Source organism: Talpa europaea (assembly GCF_964194135.1).
Source record: "Talpa europaea genome assembly, chromosome: 12".
NCBI lineage: Eukaryota > Metazoa > Chordata > Mammalia > Eulipotyphla > Talpidae > Talpa > Talpa europaea.
The window spans coordinates 8,407,134-8,431,758 of NC_140079.1; the positions used below are offsets into that span (position 1 = coordinate 8,407,134).

Here is a 24,625-nt window from a genome sequence, read left to right on the forward strand (position 1 = left end):
GGTGGCCAGGGATCGAACTGGCGCTGCAGAGGCTGCCGGCAGCCTCGCAGCCCAGCGCTCAACCGCTGCACCACCGGGGAAGCCCTCTTTTTTTTTTTTAAAGATTTATTTATTGGGCCTCCCAGGTGGTGCAGGAGGTGGAGTGCCGCGCTGTGAAGCTGTCCCCAGCCTCTGCAGTTTGAGTTCGATCCCGGCCGGCCAGGGAGAAACCCACATGGCGCGGCAGACCTCTCCTGTCTCGCCCGAGGCTCCCCTCAGCAGTGTCTTCAGTCAGTCTGCCTGTTCTGCTCCCTGCTCTGTCTCTGGTGAATTCTCTCGCCCTCCGGCACCTCTGACCTGTGCCCCAGCTCTTGTATAAATGAATAAATCTTAAAAAAAAAAAAAGAAATTATAACCAGTAAGGTATAGCTAGCAAAACTATCCTTCAAAAATGGTGAAACTAAAAAAAAAAAAAAAAGGTATAACTAAGGTACTTTCTGAACACACACACACACACACATGCACAAAATCTGAAAGAATTCATTACCAGTAGACCCACAATAAAAAAAAAAAGATTTATTTATGCACACAAGAACTAGGGTACGGGGTCAGAGGTGAGGGGGGGTGAGAGGATTCACCAGAGATGTAGTAGGGAACAGACTGAAACACACTGCTGAGGGAAGCGGCGGGCGGGACAGGAGAGGTCTGCTGCACCATGTGGGTTGCTCTGTGACTGGTGGGGATCGAACTGGCCCTGCAGAGGCTGCGGACAGCTTCACAGAGCTGCACTCAACTGCCCGCGCCATCAGGGAGGCCCATGTGTGTTATTTTTTTAAAAGTACGCTCACCCCCATGTTCCTGAATGAACTACTACGTGATAAACATTGTACACAGGGCCTGGCACATAGAAGGAAATCGACTTGCCTGTTTGGGGAACTAGAAGGGAGAGTTACTTGGAAGCTATAGGGGTTCAGAGAGGCTGGGGCCCTGAGACTGAGGGGTGAAGGGCTCTGGGGCCCTGTTCTGCGGTCAACGGGAGCTACAGAAGTTGTAAGTAGGGCTTGGCGTTCTGGTCCTGTCGTAAAGAGCTGGGGCCCCGGGTCTGATGGGGAGATGGATAACAGGGCACAGGCCCCAGCCGCACGCTGTCCCCCTGGGGTCTATGACTCAGCCCATCTCCTGGTTTTGCCAAGCTGGTTATTTCTATTCTGGAGCAGCATTTCCAGCTCTGCTTGGCCAAGACCATTTCTGCTTTTTTTTTTCACCTTCCCCGGAGTGGGAAGTTACCCAGGCCTCTGGCCTTGGGGACCTCCCCTCCTCACTGCCATCCGGTTGGGGCGGTCCTAGTGACCCAGTAGGGGCCCCTATCAAACTTCCCAAGTGCCGTTATGTATCAACAGCAGAGAAAACCGCAAGTTCGCGCCTGGCTTGCTGGCTGTGGGGGTGGGGGAATAATTGCTGCTGTGTGATGACCCTTTTATCACGCACCCTCTCTGAGTCTCACTGGTGCCACCTATGAGGAGCTCATGTGACCCCAGTGACGCATATCTCTGTGTGTGTGTGTGTGTTTGTGCACGTGTGCGTGCGTGTGTGTGTGTGGGAGAGAGAGAGATAAAATCTGGAACTTTCTAGAACATTCTAGCACCTTCTAGAAAGTTGCAAAGTGGGCTTTGCACCCATAAATGGCAGAGATCTGCTGCATTGGAGATAACTGGGGACCTCACCTTTGTGGAAGCAGTGGTTCTCCTTCCAGCATACCAAGGGCCACTAGGTCAGGCAGGGTGGATTTTGGGACGGTGTCCTGGACTAATAGGTCCAGCTCCTCAGGGCCCCTCTGCACAGCCTGCCTGTCCTTGACCCCTGTTTAAAGTCATAACCCCAGCCTCTGACATCTCCCAACCCCCTTCCTGTCTTACTTTGAGTTGATAGTCACCTAACAGACTCAAATAAAAGTTTTAGATGCTTTTCCTTCTCTGTCTCTCTGACTAGATTGTAGGCAGCTAGGTGAGGGGTTTGGGTCCTCTCGGTCACTCCTGTCACACAGTAGGTGTTTAATAAATGTGGGCAAGAAGACAAATGACCCCTCCTCAAAGTTGCCCAGTTAGCCTCCAGGCCCTGGGCCCCACCAGTGAAACCGGGCTGTCTCACCCCAGCCACCAGGGCCCCTGGGCGAGTCATTTCCCGACTGCGCCTCGGCAACATCCTCAGTGCGCTGCGGCAGCTTGGCCTGAGCCACTCAGACACCTTCAGGCTGTAGGTGTCACTTGGCCTCGGCTGATTTGAATAAAGATCATCAATAGTGTTATGATAACTTGCTCATAATTGGCTCCGAGGATGGGGGTGGTGGCTGGGGACGGTCTGGGGGTGGTGTCCAAAGAGGATGGGGTCCGCCCCTTTACCAGAATGAGGAAGGAGGGCAGGCAGGCTGCAGGACTGGGCCAAACAGCGGTTGGCTCTCAGCGCCCTGCCCTGCCCTCCCTGGAGGCACCCACCTCACCTCTGCAGACAACCTGTTTGGCCAGGTCCCGGCAGGTCTTGGAGATGGGTGGGGAGCCCTGAGCCTCCACGCCCTCTCTCCTGCTTCTCCTCTCCCCTTCTCCCCCTCCACACTGCCGAGCTGGGTTGCCCAGGTGCCCAAGGCCGGGAAATAAGGCGTCCTTGGGGGGGTGACCCCCAAGGCAGCCCCTTCACGTCCGCTGCCAGAAGCCCCCCTCTGGAGCCGCAGGGCTGGAGGTGCCCTCCCCAGAGGACCCTGGGGCCATGCCACCTGGTGCCCTCTGAGCCTTGGCACCATGGCCCATTCCCTGACCTGGCGCTGCTGCCCCTGGTGCTTGACGGAGGATGAGAAGGCCGCCGCCCGCATTGACCAGGAGATCAACAGGATCCTCATGGAGCAGAAGAAGCGAGACCGTGGGGAGCTAAAGCTGCTGCTGCTGGGTGAGCTGGGAGCAGCCGGATGGGCGACGCACCCTGGGGCAAGGAGAAGGAGGGGGGGGGGACCCAGGGGCGCCTCCAGGTGGGAGCCCACTGTGTGGCGAGACACCGAGGCGCAGGGAAGGCGCGAGCAGGGTTCCGGCCCCAGGCCCTCCACCTGGGAGGCTTCTATGGGCACGGAGCTGGCCTGGTTGGGTGGGTCATGGGGGCCTGGCGCTTGCCTGGCAGGCCCAGCACGCCCTACCAGCTCCTGCGTCATGGGAAGGGAATGATGATCTCAGGTGTGCCGGCCAGCCCTGGCCTTCTCCACCCCTGTCCAGGCTCCCCTGCGAGGATGGTTAGCTCAGCCAGGACTTGGCCCGGGTTTGTTCTGGTTTCTTAGCACAAGTCTTTTGGGCAGAGCATCGCCAACCGGCCCTGATTGAATGATTGACTGATAGATTCATTCATTCATTCATCCGAGATGTACTGTGTGGCTCCCATGCTTGGTGGGCCTGAGCATGTGCCTCGGGAGAGAAGAGCCACAGAGCGCCGGGGGCAGATGGGGAAACGGAGGCCCGGGGGTTGGTCTGGAGTTGGTCCGGAACCATTCTGAGCCTGATGCTGGAGCTGCCCCCCTGTTCTGGCTGCCCTGGCTGCCCCCCTGTTCTCCAGGACCCCGCTTCCCAAGAGGCAGGGAGGGCGTTCTCCTGCCAGCCCCCGGGAGCAGCCACGTGGCTGTCTCATGATGCTGGTTTGGCAGCCTCTCCCAAGCCCCTGCTGGGTTCCATTTCCTCATCCTTCCCAGGAGGAAGCTTTCACTTCCCGTCTGGGTCCTGAAGCCATGCCACGTGGACCAGCTTTCCCCACAGCCTCCCGCGCTGCCCTGGGCTGCAGGGCCGGGGTGGGGTCACTTCCTGAAGCAGGCCGGTCTCCCTGCCCTCCCAGCAGGGGGGGCGGGCGAGGGTCCTCCTTGGGCTACAAAGAGGGGAACCTCCGAGTTTTTCAGACTTGGGGCTGTGATCCATTCACACACCACACGTGCCTGTGGTGGGTGGCAACCTTCATTTTTTAAATAAAACAAAAATTGGGGAAATGAATGTATTGCAAAAAAAAAAAATTAGGTTAGCGGGTGCTTGGTAAAAACTCTGTTCTCCATGCTTTTGGGGGAGACCTGAGATCAGAGAGTTGGAGGCAACTGAGGAGGGGCCAGGGGTCTAGTTCTCTGCTGTGGGTCCCTGTACCCCACAGGAGCTGTCCAGCTTCCACGTGTCCATGGAAACGGCACATTAACTGGTATTTTGATGACACTTGCCCTCACTACCTGTGTCTTGTTGGTGAGGGGCTCGGAAGACTTGCGCTGACTCTGCTGCTTCTCCATTCGCTGTGTGGCTCCAGGGGGATTCGTTTACCCCTCTGAGCCCCCATATTTCCCTGGACCTGGGAAAACAGTGGATATCTTTGTGAGGATTGGCTGAGGACTTGCAGAGAGTACCTGGGCTTGGGAGATACTAAGAGTTGAGTCATGGTGACGGCATTGATGGGGAGGAGGGTGAGGATTGCTCCTTTGTGGTTAGCCCTGCGTACGGGTGTGATCCTGGGAAGCCTGCGAGCGCTGGACTCAGACGGCACCGGCTTGGCGAGCTGGCCGTGTAATGCACCTGGGACTCAGTTTCCATACGCGTGAAGTGCGCGGCCTGAGATTTCCCCGTGTTCTGCTGGAGCTGCTTGTCCTGTGGCAGTGACACGTGCACTTGCCATGGCAACCAGGGCATTTGTGAGCTTGATCGGGCCCCTCCTGGAGGCCCAGGGAAGTCTGGAATCTGAGACGCATGTGGCCTTGCATTGGAGAAGTTGAGCTCACAGGGTGCTTTTTTGGCTTATATTTTTTTAGGGAACTTTTCATTTTGGAATGATGTTAGATTTACAGAAAAGGGACAAAGATAGTACAGAGAGTTCCTGTCTGCGCTACACAACTTCCCCTCCCAGTCACATCTCACGCAACCTCACTGAACTGGTCGTGGCTGAGAAATTACCCTATTTTTACATTACTATTACTATTTTTCAAAAGATTTATTTATGCATTCAAGAGCTGGGGTGTAGGAGAGAGGTGCGGGGGTGAGAGGACTCACCAGAGACAGAGCGGGGAGCAGAACAGGCGGATTGACTGAAATACACTGCTGAGGGGAGCAGTGGGTGAGACAGGAGAGGTCTGCTGTGCCATGTGGGTAGCTCCCTGGCCGGGGATAGAACACGTGCTGCAGAGGCTGCGGACAGCTTCATAGTGCTGAGACTTAACCCTTGCACCACCAGGAAGGCCCCATTACTATTACTATTATTACATTACTATTAATGACACACCAAAATTTGGATTACAGGGTTTTCCCACTAAAATCCCTTTTCTACTCCAGTATCCAATTCAGCATCTCACATTGCATTTACGGTTTTGGGTTTTTTTTTTTTAAAGATTTATTTATTTATTTATTTATTTATACAAGCACTAGGTACAGTCAGGAGCGCGGGAGGGTGAGAGGATTCACCAGAGCCAGAGCGGGGAGCAGAGCAGGCAGAAGGACCGAAGTACACTGCTGAGGGGAGCAGCGGGCGGCAGGAGAGGTCTGCGCGCCACATGGGACCCTCCTCCGGTGGCCGGGGAGCAGCCGGGGATCGAACCGGCGCTGCAGAAGCTGCGGGCAGCTTCGCAACCCAGCGCTCAACTGCTGCACCACCAGGGAGGCCCACATTTAGGGTTTTTTTTTTAAATCATTCTTAATTTTTATTTTGAAGTCCTTCAGAATTATAGAAAAGTTGCACCGCATTCTTCTATAAATGTCAAATTTTATATATTTTCTTTATTCTCTTTCTGTCTCTTTCTCACTATATATACATATACACACTATACATAAGTGTATAATGTGCGTTTAATTTGTAGAATGCATAGTTAATCTATAATTTACGTATGCATGTATATTTAATGCATACAAATTCCATTATCTTTGAACCATTTCTGAGTACGTTGCAACCTGACACCATTTGACTCCTAAATTTGTCGATAGGTTTAATTCCTCTAGAAAGCAAAGGCCCCAAAAGTCATGATCAGAAGCAGGCAGCAGTGTCTGCCCCCCTGTCAGGAGGTCACCCCTGATTCCCACCTTGCCAGCATTCCCGGTTCCCCCACTGAAGTCATGCACAGGGAGGGAACCATGACTCTCTTGAACATGGAGACCAGCAGACTTATCAACAGTTGGTGTCAACCCAGACCTGCCCTGGTTGCCTGCGGTGTGTTGGGGTCTGTAGGATCAGAGAGCCCCGGGGAGCCATGCAATACAGCACCTGCTCCTCCCTGCACCCCACACTCTACCTCTTTTCATTTGCTTGCCTCTACTCCTGTTTCTCCTTTCTGGGCCCAGTCAGGCGAGCTCTTCCCTTTTTGATGTTTGTTCCAGTTCCTCCTGCACCAGCACCCCTCCGCTACCTGGAAGGGCCCCAGGCCAGTGTCCCCAGGAGCCAGCAGGCCCCGCCATGTGCAGGAGCCTCAGAGACAGACCCAAGAGGGAGCTTTCTGCACTCAGATAGCAGGCCCAGGCTTGGTTCCTGAGTTTCTGGCCCTTGGCTCCTGGCTCTAGTGTTGCCAGAACCCAAGGTGGCCTTGTGGGTGTGTGCCCAGGCGCTCGTAGGGTAAATGAAGGTGATTAGGTCTTTGTGCCATTGGCCTCTGTGACTATCACCTGTGGCCTTGGTCTTATCAATGTGGAAGGCGCATGGGTGAGGGCATGCGTACCTGATGGTGGACACCTGGATTATGGCGTGGGCACGCGGAACTGTGCACACCTGAGCCTAGAGGCCAGGGCTCTAAGGGCAGCGTCACTCGAGACAAAAGGACGGCTACGAGAGGTCGTGACTGCAGAGAGGTGAGACCACGAGACAGTGAGAGAAAGAGAGAGAGAGAGCCCAGAGAAAAAGTGTAAAGATTTGCTGGGCCTTCCCTGGTGGCGCAGGTGTTTGAGCGCAGCGCTATGAAGCTGTCTGCAGCCTCTGCAGCGCCGGTTCTGATCCTGGCTGGCCGGTGAGGGTCCCATATGGCACAGCAGACCTCTCGTGTCTCCCTGCTGTGCCCCTCAGCAGTGTATTTCCTCAGTCTGCCTGTTCTGTTCCCCGCTCTGTCTCTGGTGAATCCTCTCACCCTCCCGCGAATCTGGCCTGTACCCTGGTTCTTGTTTAAATAAAAAAATAAAAATCTTTGAAAAAAAAAAGAGATTTGCTGGGGCTGGGGGGTTTGGTTGCTGCCAGCCTCCCAGCCCCTTGGCCCCCCGGATCCCCAGCCCCTTGCCTGTCCTGCACCTGGTTGTCCCGCTACAGCAGTCCACAGTGCCCAGGTCTCAGACAGGCCCTCACTGCCCTCGGTGACTTGTACTTTCCACAGGAGATAGCAGGGGTGATGGTGAGCACCTGAGTCAGATTCTGCCCCTCCTACGCCCACGGCCCTTGGGGGACTACCTCACTGGTGGTCAAAGCCCCGTCCTCCTGCTGACCTGTCAGACCCTTCCCTACCCTCATCTCCTCCCTCTGGTCCCCCTCCCTCCAACAGAAGGGTCTCCTTGCTATTTCTCCCATACCCAGGTCCTGCCCCAGGGCCTTTGCACTGACTGTACCCGCTGCCTATTGTGCTCTTTCTCTAGATATTGACATAAGAATAATCTTTCCAGCCTTCAGAACTCAGCCTCACAAGCCACTTCTACTGAGAGGTCTTCCTTGATACTTAGTTATCACATCACCTTACACTCTTTATCCTATTTTATGTTCTTTACAAAATTCCTCTACCTGAAATTTTATTTTTTAAGATGTATTTATTTATGCATACAAGAGCTGGGGTGCAGGCCAGAGATGCAGGGGGTAAGAAGTTCACCAGAGGCAGAGTGGGGAGCAGAACAGGCAGAATGACTGAAATACACTGCTGAGGGGAGCAGCAGGGTGAGACAGGAGAGGTCTGCCACGCCATGTGGGCCTCCTCCCTGGCTGGGGATTGAACTAGTGTCTCCCTGCTGTTCCCCTCAGCAGTGTATTTCAGTTAATCTGCCTGTTCTGCTCCCCTGTCTGTCTCGGGTGAATCCTCTCACCACGCTCCACACCTCTGGCCTGCACCCCAGCTCTTGTATGCATAAATACATCCTTAAAAATGTACAAATTGCAACTATGAAAGTTACTGGAAATGCAAAGACCACATGAGACGTAGACGGGGTGGTGTCTGGGCCGAGGTTTGCAGGCCTCTCCTGGGAATACCTTGCTAAGCGCTGGTTTAGCCTCACATCTGCCTGGCAGACGTGGATTTTGGCAAACTATGTTTTACAGATGAGGAAAGAGCCATAGAATGTTGGGGACACTTGCCCAGATTCACAAAGTGAGGCCCTGTCTGAATTGGGGGGGCTGTGGGGAGAGCCCCCAACACTGACTCAACCTTGTGTCTCCCAAGGCCCTGGCGAGAGTGGGAAGAGCACGTTCATCAAGCAAATGCGGATCATCCACGGGGCCGGCTACTCGGAGGAGGACCGCAAGGGCTTTCGGCCCCTGGTCTACCAGAACATCTTCGTCTCCATGCAGACCATGATCGAGGCCATGGACCGGCTGCAGATCCCTTTCAGTAGGCCTGAGAACAAGGTGAGTGTCCTGTGACTTTGCCATGTGTGAGTCTTGCTAAGGCCTGTCCCTTAAGATTTTAGGGTGAGATCATATCCCCACAGACCCCCAAGTAAGACTGTGTCCTCTTGCACCCACAAGGGTTGTGCTCTGTCTGACACCTGGGCCTTCGTTGAGAACACCCTCCAGGGGGATTCCTGGTATCCTCCCGTTATGGGGGGCACCCAGGGATCCCAAACTATTAAGGGATACAAAACAGTTTGCCCCAACTGAGGGGTACCCAGGGATCCCAAACTATTAAGGGGTGCATACTTTAAAGGGATCCGGCCATCTGTGTACATAAAGGCAGAGGAAGTAAACTCTTGGGGTGATAGATATTTAATAGAATTAATGTTTATAGGGAGAGAGGAGCAGGAAGGATATTTCTAATAAAACCTTGAAAATGATCTATTCCCTCATGGGCAACGGCCTCACCAAGCAGGGCTGGCTTGCCACCAGTAGGTAACTTCTGGCAGGGAGTAGCAAGGAAGGGGTAAGGCAACTCTGGGGAAAAAGGAATGAAATCAAAGTACAAATCAAGATAATGGCCCCCAATGTCTCTGCCAAGGACAGATTTCCCACGTGGCTCTTACCCATGTGTCTCAAGTGTTTCTGCATGTCTCTTCTCCACAACTCTCCAAGTCCCCCCAAATCCCTGGCTGCAAGTCAAAGCTATAGAAGCAAGAGCCCCCGAGCCCACCTTCCTTCCCTATTATAGAGTTTCAATTGTGTGCTTAGCTCTGTCCCTAATTCCCAGTGACACCCCAGCTCAGGAAGTCCAGTGGACGGCACACTGGGACCTGTAGTCTCAGACGGCTGCCTACAAGTGGGGGTGGGGAAGATGGCACCTCTCTAATGCCAGCAAGCTAGCAAGCTGCCCCCTTGTTCCCTGTGGACTCCCCAGGGCTTGGTCTTCTCTTACTGGAACCCGAACTGCTTGGGTGGTGTCCTGAGTCTGGCATCGACTCCTTTACAGAAACTAATACAATTGACCCATGCTGAGTTCTGCCCCATCCTGTGGCTGGAGGTGCTACTAATCTTGCATAACTTCAATTTTATTTTTTTTAAATTTAATTTTATTGTGTTAAGAACATTTAACATGAGATCTACCCTCTCAAGAAACTGTAAGTGCACATTGCAGTAGTGTTCACTAGAGGCACAATTTTTAAAAGCAGAGTTGTGGAATGCATTCATCTTTTGTAACTAAATTTTATGGCCAGTGAACTAAAGCTCCCTATTTCCTCTCCCCCAGTCCTATTCTCTCAATTTCCAAGAATTTATCTGTCCTATATGCCTTGTATAAACAGGATCATACAAGATTTATCTGTGTCCTGTGTCCTTAAGTTTCTTCCATATTGTCACTTGCTGCAGAATTTCCTTCTTTCTTACGGTTGAACAATATTCCAATATTTTATATACACAGTCACGTAACACTTAGTGAGCAGGATGCCTTCTGAGAAATGCCTCGTTTGGTGACTTCATCACTGTACACGCGTCAGAGTGTAATTACGCAAACCTAGATGATATAGTGTAATATATACCTAGGCTATATGGTGTAGCCTATTGGGACCATCTTCATTTGTGTGGTCTGTCCTTTGACACCACTCTGTGCTGTCAAGCAGTGGATGACTGTCTCCGGCATTGTCTTCACCCACTCATCCATTGATGGACATCTTGTACATCTTGAATGTTCTATTAGTGCTGCAGTACACATGTGAGTGCTAATATCTTTTAGAGATCCAGGTTTCATTTTTCTGGATAAATATCCTTGAGTAGAATTGCTAGATCATATAAAGGCTCTATTTTTAACTTTTTGAGGACGTTCCATGCTGTTTTCCATAGTGACTGCACCATTTTGAACTCCCACAAAATATGTGCAAAGGTTCTAATTTCTCCACCTCCTTTCCAATGCTTAAGTTTGTTTTTCATAATAGCCATACTAATAGATATAATGTCATACTACTTTTCTACAATCGTAAAACTTTTGATTTGTGGATTTGAGCTGGTCCAAGGACTTTGGAAGGGTAGCTGAGGACTAGTAAATAGTACCTAGTGCATAGGCTTAATACATACCACCTGGAATGTAGTATGCGCTCAGTAAGTGTTAGAAGGTGGTGTAATTTTTTTAATCCTTGGATTAACCCCTTTCAGCTGGATGCCCTCACCCCATTTATAGATAAGCAACGGAACACAAAGCATTTTGCTCAAGATTCACAGTCCATAAGGAAAACACAACAGATAAGCACCCAATAACCGAAGCAGATATTCACTGCCTTTCTTTAGAAAATAACTTTTTGTTAAGCTATAACTCCCATGCAGAAAAAGGCCCATCTGGGAAGCTCAGTGGATTATCACAAGGCAAACATACACATGGAGCTCCTGTCCAGGACAAGAAGCAGAACATGTCCCCAGAGGTCCCTTCTCAAAGTCACTGTTCCCCAAGGGTAGCCTCTACCCATTTTCCATCACCTGAGGTTAGATTACCTGTTTTTGAAATTCTCATAACATTTTACAGAATATTCCTCTATGCCTGAGTCCTATGTCCCAGGTTTGCCTGTCTTTTAGGACATAGTTGTGGTTGGTTTCTGCCGTAAAGTGTGCCATGGTGTGTTACCCATCCCAGTACTGTCCAGCACTGGGTCAGCTGCAGATCTATGATGAGAATATATGCATTTCTGTAGGATATTTGCACTTTTCATTTGTTGGGAACTTGGATATTCTATTTCATGAAACAACAGTTCAAATCTTTTTTTTAAATATTTATGTATTTATGCATATAAGACCTGGGGTGCATGCCAGAGGTGCAGGGGGGTGAGAGGATTCACCAGAAACAGATGGATAGATGTTCTTAATTTTGGTGGTGACCAATTTATCAGCCATTTTTTGTAAATTTTTTTGTGACCAACTTAAGATATTTATTTTACTCAGAGGTCATGATGAAAATCTCTATACTTAATCTTTTGGGAGCTTTATTGTTTCACATTGATATATATTTTTTAAGTATTTATTTATGCATACAAGAGCTGGGGTGCAGGCCAGAGGTGTGGGGTGTGAGAGGACTCACCAGAGACAGAGTGGGGAACAGAACAGGCAGACTGACTGAAATACACTGCTGAGGGGAGCAGCGGGTGAATCAGGAGAGGTCTGCTGCACCATGTGGGTTGCTTCCTGGCCAGCTGGGAATCGAACTCGTGCTGCAGAGGCTGCTGATTGCTTCATCAGTTGCTTCTTAACCCTTGCGCCACCAGGGAGGCCTTGTTTCTCATTTAGATTTATGTTCCATCTAGAATTGATTTTTGTGTAAAGTGTGGGGCTGGGATCAAATTTCTTTCTTTTTCTTTTCCAGTGCAGATATTTAATTATACCAGCATCATTGACAGAAAAAGCCACCCTTTCCCCACAGCACTACAGTCTCACTTGTGTGATCAATCATGTATTCAAAGATGCCTGGATCCATCAACATTTGATCTTCTGTTCCATTGGTCTATTGAACGGTCTTTGAGTGAATATCACTAAGTTAGTGACTGTAACTTCTTAGTAGGCTAACCTTGACATCTGGTAGTGGAATCCTGCCATTTTGTTCTTCTCCAGAATTGCCTTGGCTACGCTAGGTCCTTTGCATTTCTACATAAAGTTTAGAATTATCTTGTCTATTTACACACACACACACACACACACACACACTCCCCTCTTCTGGGATTTGGTTAGGATTGCATTTTGAGTCCTGTAGGTTCATTTGGAGAGAATTACAGCTTAGAAATGAATGTGGCAGGGCCTCCCATTTATTTAGATCTTTAAATCTTTCTTTTAAGCACTTTGTGGTTCTCAGTGTAGAGAATGTTTTATATCTATTGTTAGATTTATCCCTAGATACTTGGGATCTTTTGATGCTACTGTAAATGGGACTTAAACTTTTTAAAGTGTTCACTAGCTAGTGGCTCGTGTATAGATGCACAAACGTCTTTTGTATGTTGATCTGTATTCAGCGGCTTTGTTAATCACTTGTTTATTCTAGTAGTTTATCTCTAGACTATTTAGGATCTTCTATGTATAGTCATGTCATCTGCGAATAACCACAGTTTAATATATTCCTTTCCAAAACTGACAGATTTCATGTCTTTTTCTGGCCTATTACACTGGATAGGTCCTTAATATTGTGGTAATTAGAAGCGGTGAGAGTGGGCTGTCCTTTTGCCTCCTGTCTCCTGACTTTTTTTTTTTTAAAGATTTATTTATACAAGAACTGGGGTACAGTCAGAGGCGGGGGAGAGTGAGAGAATTCACCAGAGACAGAGTGGGGAACAGAATTGGCAGACGGATGGAAGACACTGATGAGGGGAGCAGTGGGCGAGACAGGAGAGGTCTGCTGTGCCATGTGGGTAGCTCCCTGGCTGGCCGGGGATCGAGCCTGCACTGCAGAGGCTGCGGACAGCTTCACAGTGTGGAGTTCAATCCGCTGCGCCACCAGGGAGGCCCCTGTCTCCTGACTTTCAACAGCAAAAGACCCACAGTCTTTGACCATATATTAATCAATTCAGGACCTTCACTGAATATAATTTTTACTTTTAATTTTTAAAAGAATGTTTCTCCAGGGCCTCCCTGTTGGCGCAGGTGGTTGAGAGCCTGTGTGTGTTTCGGTCTGTCTGCCTGTTCTGTTCCCTCCTCTGTCTCCCGTGAATCCTCTCACCCTCCCGTGCATCTGGCCTGTACCCTGGTTCTTGTTTAAAAATAAATAAATCTTTAAAAAAAAAAAAACATTTCTCCAAAGTTTTGCTTTTCATTTTTGTTTAAAGATTTATTTATTTATATATATACAAGAACTGGGTACAGGCCAGATGTGCGGGAGGGTGAGAGGATTCACCAGAGACAGAGTGGGGAACAGAACAGGCAGATTGATGAAATACACTGCTGAGGGGAGCAGTGGGCGAAATAGGAGAGGTCTGCCGCGCCATGTGGGATCCTCACAGGCCGGCCAGGATAGAACCGGTGCTGCAGAGGCTGCGGACAGCTTTACAGCACTGCGCTCAACCACCTGCGCCACCAGGGGAGGCCCCAAAGTTATGCTTTTTAAACGATTACTCATTTTGATTGTGTTTTTTAAAATCTCAAATAGAGTATTTGTTCAGGTTGTCATAATAAAGTACCCAGAAGGGGCGGCTTAAACAGAAGTTAAAGTCTTTGTGGTCATGAAGGTTGACAGTCTGAAGTCAAAGTGTCAACCAGGTTGGTTCTCCTGCAGTCTCCTAGTGTCCTCACAAGGTCATCCTGCTGGGGTGTCTGTCTGTCTGTCCTCGCCGCCTCTTCTTATAAGGACATCCATTATTTTTCATTAGCGCCCACCCCCTTATCTCCAAACAGCCACCTTCTGAGGCCCAGGAGGGGTTAGGACTTCAACACATGGATTTGCAGAGAACACAGCCAAGCCCAGAACAGACTGCAAACTTTCCATAGGTGCTGATGCAACTGTGAATGGGACTTCAACTTTTAAACATTTCCACTATTTAGTGGCCAGTCCGTCCCAAGTCCTCACCCACAGTCACTCAGACACGAACCACTTTCAGTAGAAGCTTGAAAGGCACTCACGTTCGGTGGGGCACCGAAGGGGCATAATCTACCATCATCTCTTCCCACTCCTGCTGGTCAGCCTGGGACTGATGGGGAGAATATTCAGGGACCACTTTCTACTGGCTCCCCACCCTCATCCCAGCTATTTGCGTTTTGTGCCTGCCTGGCCTGATGCAGAGGGAAGGCCAAATTGGTCACTGGACCCCAGAGCCTACCCAGGCCTCTGAATTCCTTTGACCTCCTGTCCAACATCCAGACAATGGCGTTTGGGGTCAGGGCTGTAGAAGTGCATATACAACACACACCCACCTAAACACACACACAACACACACACACAAATGCATGCACAAGCACACACACTCGTGCCCACATTTGCATATGCGCACACACGCACGTGCACATCATACAAGTGTGCATGTATGTGTCCACGCACACACACAGACACACATGCACACACAAGCACATGCACATGAATAAACCCAATTCACATGCAAGCACACCCTGGCCCATGTGTGAGCACCCACCAGTGAGTGTACACACTAAGGCACACACACACACCACATCACACATGTGTATAGGAGCACAAAGGCACACACCCACATATATTCACACACCCTGCACACACGTGCAAAGGCACTCACAAACGCATGCGCGCACAGATGTGCATGTGTGCACACGCGGGCCGTGCAGAGATCTGAGCAGCACTCGTGGCTGCTCCTGGAGCAGGGACGGGGCACTGGTGGCGCAGAGCCTGCTGTGGGGAAGGAGCGAGGGCGTGGGGCTGCGCGGCGGGGCGGAGCGTGCCCGTGCCCATGTGCCAGCGGGCAGATCGCGTCCTCTCTTGTGCTTCAGTCGTGGGACTTGCCTCTCAGGTGCCAAAGAACTGGTGCCTAAGGACGTAGGGGGTGCCTGGCCTTGGAGGTGCCCGGGCTGCCTGGGCTCTGGTGGTCACTCAGCACTGCGGGTCTCCACACACCCACAGGGGCCGGCGCGAGTCAGGGAAGCGGGCGGGCTGCGCGCAGGGCGCGTGGTGATGGTTCTGGCATAGGACGGACGAGCCGTGGAGAAAGGGGGGGGCAGTGGACGCTGCGACTCACCCCTGTCCTCCCTCCCCAGCACCACGCCAGTCTGGTCATGAGCCAGGACCCCTATAAAGTGGCCACTTTCGAGAAGCGCTTCGCGGTCGCCATGCAGTGGCTGTGGCGGGACGCGGGCATCCGGGCCTGCTACGAGCGCCGGCGCGAGTTCCACCTGCTCGACTCTGCCGTGTAGTGAGTCTGGGGTGCCCGGACAGTGGGTGCGAGAGGGGCCCAAGGGCTTTGGGTGGGGCAGTCACAGGGCAAGCCCCCGGCCAGGACGCAGTCCCGAGGGGGCACACACAGTAGGGGCCTGGCTGGCGACTGCCACTGCAGGGACTTTCTTCTGGGCCCGGGATGGCTGCCAGGTGGTCTGGCTCCAGGGTGACAATCTGGGGATGCCACTGCCCTGGGATGTTGCGGCTCCTGTGATGTCACAGCTCCTAGGGTGATGCTACCCTGGGTGACACAGTTCCTGGGGGCACGCTGCTTCTGGGGTGACACTGACCCTGGATGGATGCTGTTCTTGGGGTGACACCCTTTCTGGGGTGACACTAATCATCATGCCAATGACACTGTCCTTATGAAGATGCTGGGCATCTGGGGTGATTGATGATGAGGATCCTATTCCCAGTTCTAGGGGCAGCCCCCCAAGGTGATACCCTTCCCCAATGTGGCTGTTTTTGGGTTCATGCTGCCCCTGAGGTCATGCAGCTCCAAGGGTGAAACTGGTTCTCCCCAACACTCCCAACATTCCCAGGATGGTGCTCGTGGGCCACCAGCAGACCCCACAGTCCTAGTTCCTCTCTGGGCCTCCTCACCTAGCAGGGTCCTTTCTAGGCTCTGGGGTCTGAGAAGCAAAGAAAGGCTGCAAGGCTGGGCCTCAGGGCTCCTTGCTCCACAGCTACCTGTCCCACCTGGAACGGATCACTGAGGAGGACTACATCCCCACGGCCCAGGACGTGCTCCGCAGCCGCATGCCCACCACTGGCATCAACGAGTACTGCTTCTCTGTGCAGAAAACCAACCTGCGGTGAGCACAGCCTGGGAGTGGGGAGGGCTTCCAGTAGGAGGGGCAAAGGAGCTGGGGCACTAAGGGATGAGGAGGAGTTTCCCAGTCTCAGTCCTCAAGAGGCTGCCAGAAGGGGAGGTCTTCTTAGAGGAGGGAACACCGGTATTAGGGGGTTAAAGAATGAATAGGGGTACACTAATGCTAACTTTCAAGGGGCTTCTGGGCAGGAAAAGACTGGCTGTGGTCAGGGCTAGGCCAGAGGGATTGGCGAGGGGGTGCGGCTGGAGATTAGGAGATGCAGGAGGAGATGGGAGCCGGGTCCAGGCAGGAAGGGTGGGGAAGGCCATAGGAATGGAAATGGGGGATGGTGCAAGATTTGTTTGTGACGTAGATGGGGCAGGAGTAGAGGAGTAGAGTGGGGGAATCAGAGCAGGAAGTCAAAAATGACTTCTAGGTGTCCCATCACGGTGACAGCGGGACGGCAGAGCTGCCGTGGCAGCAGCAGGATGAGGGCTGTTAAGATAAGACAATGAAGTCATTTGGGGCAGGTTGGTTCTGAGGTAACTGGGGCATCTGGGAGGTGGCTGGACACCAGACAGAGGGGCAGGAGGCCAGTGCAGCAACAGATTGTCCAGACAGCGCGATGGTCAGTGGCAAAGGCCAAGGAGAAGCCAGGAAGCATACAGGGAGATAAGCAACTTTTACAATGGTCAGTTAAAAGGTCATTGGTGACTTAGCAAGATCTGTGCTTGTGGGCTGATGGCAGGGGACTGTGGACGGCTCGGAGGACCCAGGGGCTATGTCCAGCTCACCCACGTTGATCCCCTCATTCTCTGAGCCCCGCCTCCCAAGCATGCTACTGAGGTGATCGTCCTTACCAGGAAGTTCATAATTATCTGTTCGCCATGGGTATCCTCCAGTAGGTGGGGAGCCCCGCAGAGTTAGGGACTTGCTTTACCAGTGCTAATTAGCACAGGGTCAGTGTGTGAGTTAGTGTGGGTGGCTGTCTGGAAGGGCGGGGGGTGGGTAAGTGAGTGGATGGGTGGATGAGTGGATGATGCAGAGAAGGGTGGGCTTGGGGACGGGTAGATGAGTGAATGGATGGATAAGTGAATTCACGAGTGGGTGGGGGGATGGATGGGTGGAAGGACGGACGGACGGGCAGATGACGGGTGGATGGCTGAGAGTTTAGAAGTGAAGGTAGATGGAACTTGGGGGAGTTGCAAGGAAGCCTGCATTGAGGAGGGGATTTTTAGGTGGGGAGACCTGAGTCTGATCTTAGGCCGAGAAGAGGCGTTAATCGCTGGAGTGAGGGCGCAGAGGACACTGAGACCTGGAGACAAGAGGCTGGCAAGTATCGTACCCCACATCTGTTCCAGTCCAGTCTTCAGAGCCCCACTCTCAACCAGTGTACCCCAATTCCACTCTGGATATGGAGATTTGGGGGTGTCTGAAGTCACATGAGAGCGGCAGGTCTTGAGCCCAGGAGCTGCAGGCACCAGCCTCACTTTCCCTCTGTGCAGCGGGCAAGTCTCTTCTTGCTCAGGCCTCTGGCTCAAGCATTTCCCGTCGGCTGCCTGAGTAACGGCTGAGTCTTGGGGAAATGACGCGGAACCTGTTATCAGTGACCCACATTTCTTAGAAGGGAACAGGAAGGCGGGAGGGCTCAGGCTTCTGTGGGGTGGTGGCCAGTCCTGTCCCAGGCCACACACAGAGGGGACAGTATCTGCCCCTTCTGGGGGCCCTCACGCCCCTCTGTGAGGCCAGTGGACAGTCCTGTGTGTCACGACGCAGCCTCCCCATCTCGCAGGTGGGCAGACGGTTCTGGAGCCATTCCACAACTTCCCACGGGCCACGCAGCCAGAGCCCAGCTCTGGATGTGTCCAACCTGGTGTAGCAGGAGAGCAGGAAAGTCCCCTCTCCTCAAGCCCCAGCTTCCTCGCTTATAAAATAGGTGGGAGTTACCTGCTGTCACACACAAGTGAGACAGCTCGGGGTTGACTCCTCCTCTCGCTGCTGTTAATGTCGGTGCTGGCAACACCACACGTGACTGGGGCCCGGGGTGCCACGTGTTGGACCCCGAGCTCTGAAAGGGGATGGCTCCCTGCAGGATTGTGGATGTTGGGGGCCAGAAGTCAGAACGCAAGAAGTGGATTCACTGCTTCGAGAATGTGATCGCCCTCATCTACCTGGCCTCCCTGAGCGAATATGACCAGTGCCTGGAAGAGAACAATCAGGAGGTGAGAGGCCACCGAGGGTGCAGGGGCCCTGTGTCCCCTATGGCCAGCGGAGCGCAACGACCATGTCACCTGCAGTGCCCCAGGGCCGCCTCGGTGGGCCGTGTGCCCCGTGGCTCTAGTACTGCTCTCCACCATCTTTGGTCAGACCACTGAGCACTTGTGTAGACACACACACACACACACACACACACCACGCTCCTGAGAGGGACAAGAGGCCCTGGGGGGCCCCTCCCCCGGAAGCATGGCCTGAACTGTTCTGGGAAAGCAGGTCACGCTGCAGGGACAGGAAGGCCTTCCCTCATTTTATGGGCTTTTTCCCTGGTTATCACTGGGGCTGGAGGTCCGCATGTTATCACGTCCGAGGTGTTCACTTTTCGGGGTCCCATCGTAGACAGTCTGGGGAACTGAGGGTCAGTTGCTGTAATTTTGACTTTCAGATGGAGTAGGAGGTCCATGCATTCGAGGTCATTCTGACACCGTTCTTGCTGGAATGCAGCCACCCCAGATGACCTGATTTGCTGGGGCTACTCTAACCAAGGGCTGCGTTGTGGGCGGGAGCTGATACAACAGAAATTTATTCTCTCACAGCTCTGGAGGCTGCAAGTCTGAGCCCACGGTGTCAGCTTTGGGGTCACTGGCAATCACGGGCCTGTAGATGCATCTTCTATCTCTGGCTCTCCCCACGTATGTGTCTTGGTCCAAAAGTCCCCTTTAGAAGGACACCAGTCATTTGCTTGCTGCCACTAATCCAGCGTGACCTCTTCTTAACTAATGACATCCTCCAAGGCCCCATTTCTAAGCAAGGTCACATTTTAAAGTTCCAGGTGGACCTGAATTTTGGGGGGCAAGCTAGTGCAAGCACAAAACCCTGCCGGGCACACAGACAGTCTGCTATAGCTCCCTCAGACCCAGCAGGCAGAAGCCAGGGGCCCCAAGCCAGGGACAGTAGACCCACAGCCCCATCTCTGCATGGGGGAGGGCTCCTGTTTGGGCCATGCCAGCTTGCTGGGGCAATGACTGCCTGCCCGCCCACCCCAGAACCGAATGAAGGAAAGCCTGGCCCTGTTTGGAACCATCCTGGAGCTGCCCTGGTTCAAAAGCACGTCCGTCATCCTCTTCCTGAACAAAACTGATATCCTGGAGGAGAAGATTCCCACCTCGCACTTGGCTACCTACTTCCCCAGTTTCCAGGGTAAGTGGTTCTAGAACTTTCTCTCCCCTTCCCCTTCCCAAAACAGCTCCCAAGTGAGATGCTAATCCAGGCCCTAGCCCATCCCAGAATGAGTGGAGTTTCAAATAAGACCTTGCAGTTGTGAGTTTCAGACCTTTCCATGGCCCGGCCTCTCCGAGTCTCAGTCTACCCCTCTCTAGAATGGGGACGAAGTAACAAAAGGCTTTATATTACATGCAGTTGCTTAAAAAGGGAAATTCTGACACTACTTGCAGACCTTTTGAGTGTGGGTCTGCTGCACACACTTCACCCTCAGAGCCCACACCTGGAAGGCTGGACGTGTATTTCCAGCACCCAACTAGATTTTTTTTTTTTTAATAGAGGCATGTTTTATTTATTTATTTGTTTGTTTGTTTGTTTTTGTTTATACATGCACTGGGTACAGTCAGAGGCGCGGGAGGGTGAGAGAATTCACCAGAGCCAGAGCGGGGAGCAGAGCAGGCAGAAGGACGGAAGTACACTGCTGAGGGGAGCAGCGGGCGGCAGGAGAGGTCTGCGTGCCATGTGGGACCCTCCTCCGGTGGCCGGGGAGCAGCCGGGGATCGAATCGGCGCCACAGAGGCCGCGGGCAGCTTTGCAACCCAGTGCTCAACCGCTGAGCCACCGGGGAGGCCCCAACTAGATTTTTAAAACATGTTTTTCTAATCTTTTGTAGTCCCCTCTTCCATACCTAATTACACAGCCTTTTATTTTAGGCTAATCTTTAATCTGTGATTACCCTTTTAACATTTCTTCCTAGTACACACAGTTTTCATAGACACACTGACTGTCACGCTGCACGTGGCGCTCACAGGTCTCTGTAGTGTCTTGTTCAAGTGCAGGTTCATAAAGATGATACAAGTGGCATAGAGAGGTTAGGGCAGAGCAAGCACTTCCTAAAAGCCACGTGAGAGCAGCTTCTGCCTTTCAGGATTCGAACCCAGGCTTCCTGGGTCACCAGTCCCTGGTCTTAACCTTGTGCTACCCCCAGGCCTTTCTGCAAGGACGCTGACAGCACCTGTTCACCAACTTCCGCTTACTGGCTGTCACGCCCCCCACATGATTATGCTCAGTCCTTACAATGACCCTGGGAGGCCTGGAGCTGTTCTGTCATTTTACAAGTGAGGAAACAGGCTCAGAGGCTCCACAGTAACGTAAAGTCACTTAGAACTAGCAAGTATCAGAGCCACCTCTCAGGCTCCTGAAGTCCTTGAGTCACATCACTGTGAGCTTTCAACACATGTGTGTGTGCTCGGGGCCCCAGGCACCCCAGCAGGCTCCATCCCCGCCTCTGTACCACCAGCCCTGTCTGTCTCTGTGACTCCCGGCTTCCATCTCCCTAGTTCCAAGCTAAGCCAAGAGACACTCTTGAAGACAGCTCTGCCCAGGTTCCCAGAGCGGAGTCCCACGGTCCATTCCAGCTCCTCCAGCTCGAGTGACTCCTGCAAGTCCGTCCCTGATGCTCCCGCTGGCGGGGCCCAGGTGACCGTGACCCAAAAGCAAAAGATGGCGCCCTAGTGCAGACCCCATGGTGGACGGTCCCCCAGCCCTGACGCGGCCCTCCTAGAAGAGGCGTCCAGAGCTCCCCTCGGCCCCGGGAGGGGGGTCTCTCCTGCGCTCTGGCGTGGCGCCCTGACTGGCCCCTCCCCCGCCCCAGGCCCGAAGCAGGACTCGGAGGCGGCCAAGAGCTTCATCCTGGACATGTACGCCGGCATGTACGCGCGCTGCGCCGACGGCCCCGACGGGGGCAGGAAGGGCGCCCGCTCCCGGCGCCTCTTCAGCCACTACACGTGCGCCACGGACACGCAGAACATCCGCAAGGTCTTCAAGGACGTTCGGGACTCGGTCCTGGCGCGCTACCTGGACGAGATCAACCTGCTGTGACCCAGGCCCCGCCGCCTCTGGGCGCACCGGACCTGCGGGCTGGTGGGTGCAGAGCGCGGGCGCTCCGTGGGCCCCGGGCCCGCTGGGCGCTGCGGCCCCACCCCAGACGGCGCGAGGGCCGCGCGGGGTGCGGGGGCTGGACGGCCCGGCCCCTCCCCGCTGGCCCCTCAGCGGGGCAGCCGCCCCCCGCCAGCTCCGCCCTTCGCCCCTCCTCGCCCCAGGTGACCTTCCAGAGGAGGCGCACAGGGGCGTTTCCGGGTGCCGGGGTGGCGGGGACGGCCAGGAGCGGGGTTCGCGGACTGGGGAGGGTAAGCCCCGCCTCCAGGGGTGTCCCCTCTGGGGCCGGCGTCTGGGAACCCGGAGGGCCCGGCCTGGGCGGGGCCCGGGCGAGGGACACGGGCTCTGACGCCCCCTGGCGGGCGGGAGAGGGCATCGCCCAGCCTGCGGCCTGTGGCCCTCGCTTCTCGGGAAGGGGGAAGAGCCCCCCGAAAAACACTGTCCTTTTTAGAAGCTTGTGCTCCCAGCGTGCCCTGGGCGGCAGGCGGGATCAACCGAGGGCCCCAGGCACACCCCTCGTCCCCAGGCGGGAAGCTGGGCGCGCCGAGCCTTACGATCTTGTGTATTTATTCGCTTAGCTAATGCTAGACGTTAAAGCCAGAACGTTCTGTAGACCTATGTCTTCTCCAGGGTGCCCTGTTTATCCTCTCAAGCTCCCTTCTCGGGTCACCTGTCCCTGATGGAAGTAGCAGCTTTGGGGGGGAGGGGACAGTTCTGCTCGCTGTCCCCGGATATGTGCAAGACAAGGTAACCTGAGTGGGAGTGTGCCCTTTGCAGCCAGGAGGTGGGGTCTAATCTCTCCCGTGGCCCTGGGGCCACATTTGGAGCCTGCCTTCTGCTGCTCCCCACCAAAAATTACAACAGCAGCCACCTCCTATTTCTGGTGGCGAAGAAGATAGGTTGCCCCACTGACTCCAGATGGTGCTGCATCTTCATAGCAGCCTTAAGTGGCACAAGCCCTACAGCCCCACTTTGCAGATGAAGATGCCCCCTCGCAGAGAAATTGAATAATTTGACTAAGGCCACACACCTGGGCGGTGACATAGCTAAGATTTTTTTTTAAGATTTATTTATTTATGCATACAAGAACTGGGGTACAGGCCAGATGTGTGGGGGGTGAGAGGACTCACCAGAGACAGAGTGGGGAACAGAACAGGCAGATCGGCTGAAATACACTGCTGAGGGGAACATCAAGGAGACAGGAGAAGTCTGCTGTGCCATATGGGTCAGCTCCCTGGCGGGACGGGGAATCTAACTCGTGCTGCAGTGGCTGGCGATAGCTTGATAGCGCTGTGGTTAACCCCTGCGCCATCAGGGAGGCCCCCCTGTATAAGTCTTAGTATGGCCCTAACTTGTCTCCCTGCTTTCATAGCTTTGAAATTTTCCATAATTAAAGAGCTTTAAAAAAGATTGAACAATGGGCCTCCCTGGTGGCGCAAGGGGTTAAGCACAGCATTATGAAGCAATCAGCAGCCTCTGTAGCATGAGTTCGATCCCCAGCTGGCCAGGGAGCAACCCACATGGCGCCACAGACCTCTCCTGTCTTGCCCGCTGCTCCCCTCAGCAGTGGATTTCAGTCAGTCTGCCTGTTCTGTTCCCCACTCTGTCTCTGGTGAATCCTCTCACCCCTCAATCCTCTGACCTGTACTCTAGCTGTTGTATACATAAATACATAAATCTTTAAAAAAAAAAAAAGATTGAGTGATGACCTCAGCCAGGTGAGGTCAACACTGATGGCAACAGTCATTTGACAGGGTGCGGTGATGAAAATGGCACACATCTCCAGTCTTCCTCCCTAAAACCTATCACTTCCATCTTAACATGCCGTATTTAGAGTCATTGCTTATATGATCAAGTTAAGATGAACTGATTGGGAGGCGCCTAGTCCATGGTGATTGGTGTATGTAAGAAGAGGAAAATCTGGACACAGACACACAAAAGAAAACAGCCATGTGACGCCGGAGGCAGAGGTTGGAGGGGTGTGGCCACAAGCCAAGAGAGGCATGGGGCCACCGGGAGCTGGAAGATGCAGGAAAGACCCTCACCTGGAGCCTCCAGTCAGGGCAGGACCTGCTGACACCTGGATCTCAGACTTATGGCCTCCAGAATTAGGAGACAATAAAAATATGCTGTTTTAAACCTCCTGTCTGCAATGCTTTGTTATGCAGTTCCCAGAAACTAACAAGATCCTTGGCCAACACTCCATCAAAGCTGTGATCAAAAACAAGACAAATCAGAGAAACCATCAGAACCAATAAGAGCCCCCAGAAAGTTGAGGTATAAATGCTTCTCCTCTATGATCGAACTTCTAAATGCCTTAGCAGCCATTGATGAGCATTGCTTGGATACATCATTATGGAGTTGCAAAAATAGGGGTTTTAATACTTACATTTCTTCTGCATTTGTTGTCTAGAAACATTTTATTTAAAAAAAAACACTCATCTAAAAGAAATGAGAGCAGGGTCTTGAGGAGATATTTGTGCATTGTGTTTATAGCAGTAGGATTCACACTCGCTAAGCCAGGAAGCCACCTGAGGGTTCATGGACAGATGAATGGATAAATACAAGGTGGTCCATGCACACTAGGGACTATTATTCAGCCTTATAAGAGAAGGACATTCTAACACAGGCCACAGCATGGATGGACCTTGAGGAAGGACATGATGCTCAGTGAAATAAGCCAGAATCAAAAGGACAAATCCTGTGTGATCCACTCATAGGAGGGCCCCAGAGGAGTCACATCTATAGAGAGAGGAGGTAGGTGGTGGGTGCCAGTGGCTGGGGGAGGTGAGGAGAAGGGAAGAGGGTTAGTGTTTGATGAGGATGGAGTTTCAGTTGGGGAAGACACAAAAGCTCTGGGGATGGAGGGTGGAGAGCATTGCATAACTCTGAATGTGCTAATATGACTGAGCTCTGCACTTACGTGGTTAACATGGCAAATTTTATGTAATATAGGGGCCTCCCCGGTGGCGCAGCGGTTGAGCGCTGGGTTGCGAAGCTGCCCGCGGCCTCTGCG

At 52.9% G+C, this 24,625-nt stretch overlaps 1 protein-coding gene across 1 annotated transcript; it reads left to right on the forward strand.

Annotated features, from left to right (window-relative positions):
- Window positions 1–2,771: 2,771 nt before the first annotated feature.
- GNA15 (G protein subunit alpha 15) lies at window positions 2,772–21,750 on the forward strand (the record flags this gene model as incomplete). Its single annotated transcript, XM_084248669.1, has 7 exons — window positions 2,772–2,916; window positions 8,363–8,547; window positions 15,247–15,401; window positions 16,111–16,239; window positions 18,329–18,458; window positions 19,497–19,650; window positions 21,326–21,750. The coding sequence occupies 7 exons, from the start codon at window positions 2,772–2,774 to the stop codon at window positions 21,550–21,552; spliced, it is 1,125 nt and encodes a 374-aa protein (XP_084104795.1). The 3' UTR covers window positions 21,553–21,750.
- Window positions 21,751–24,625: the final 2,875 nt, after the last annotated feature.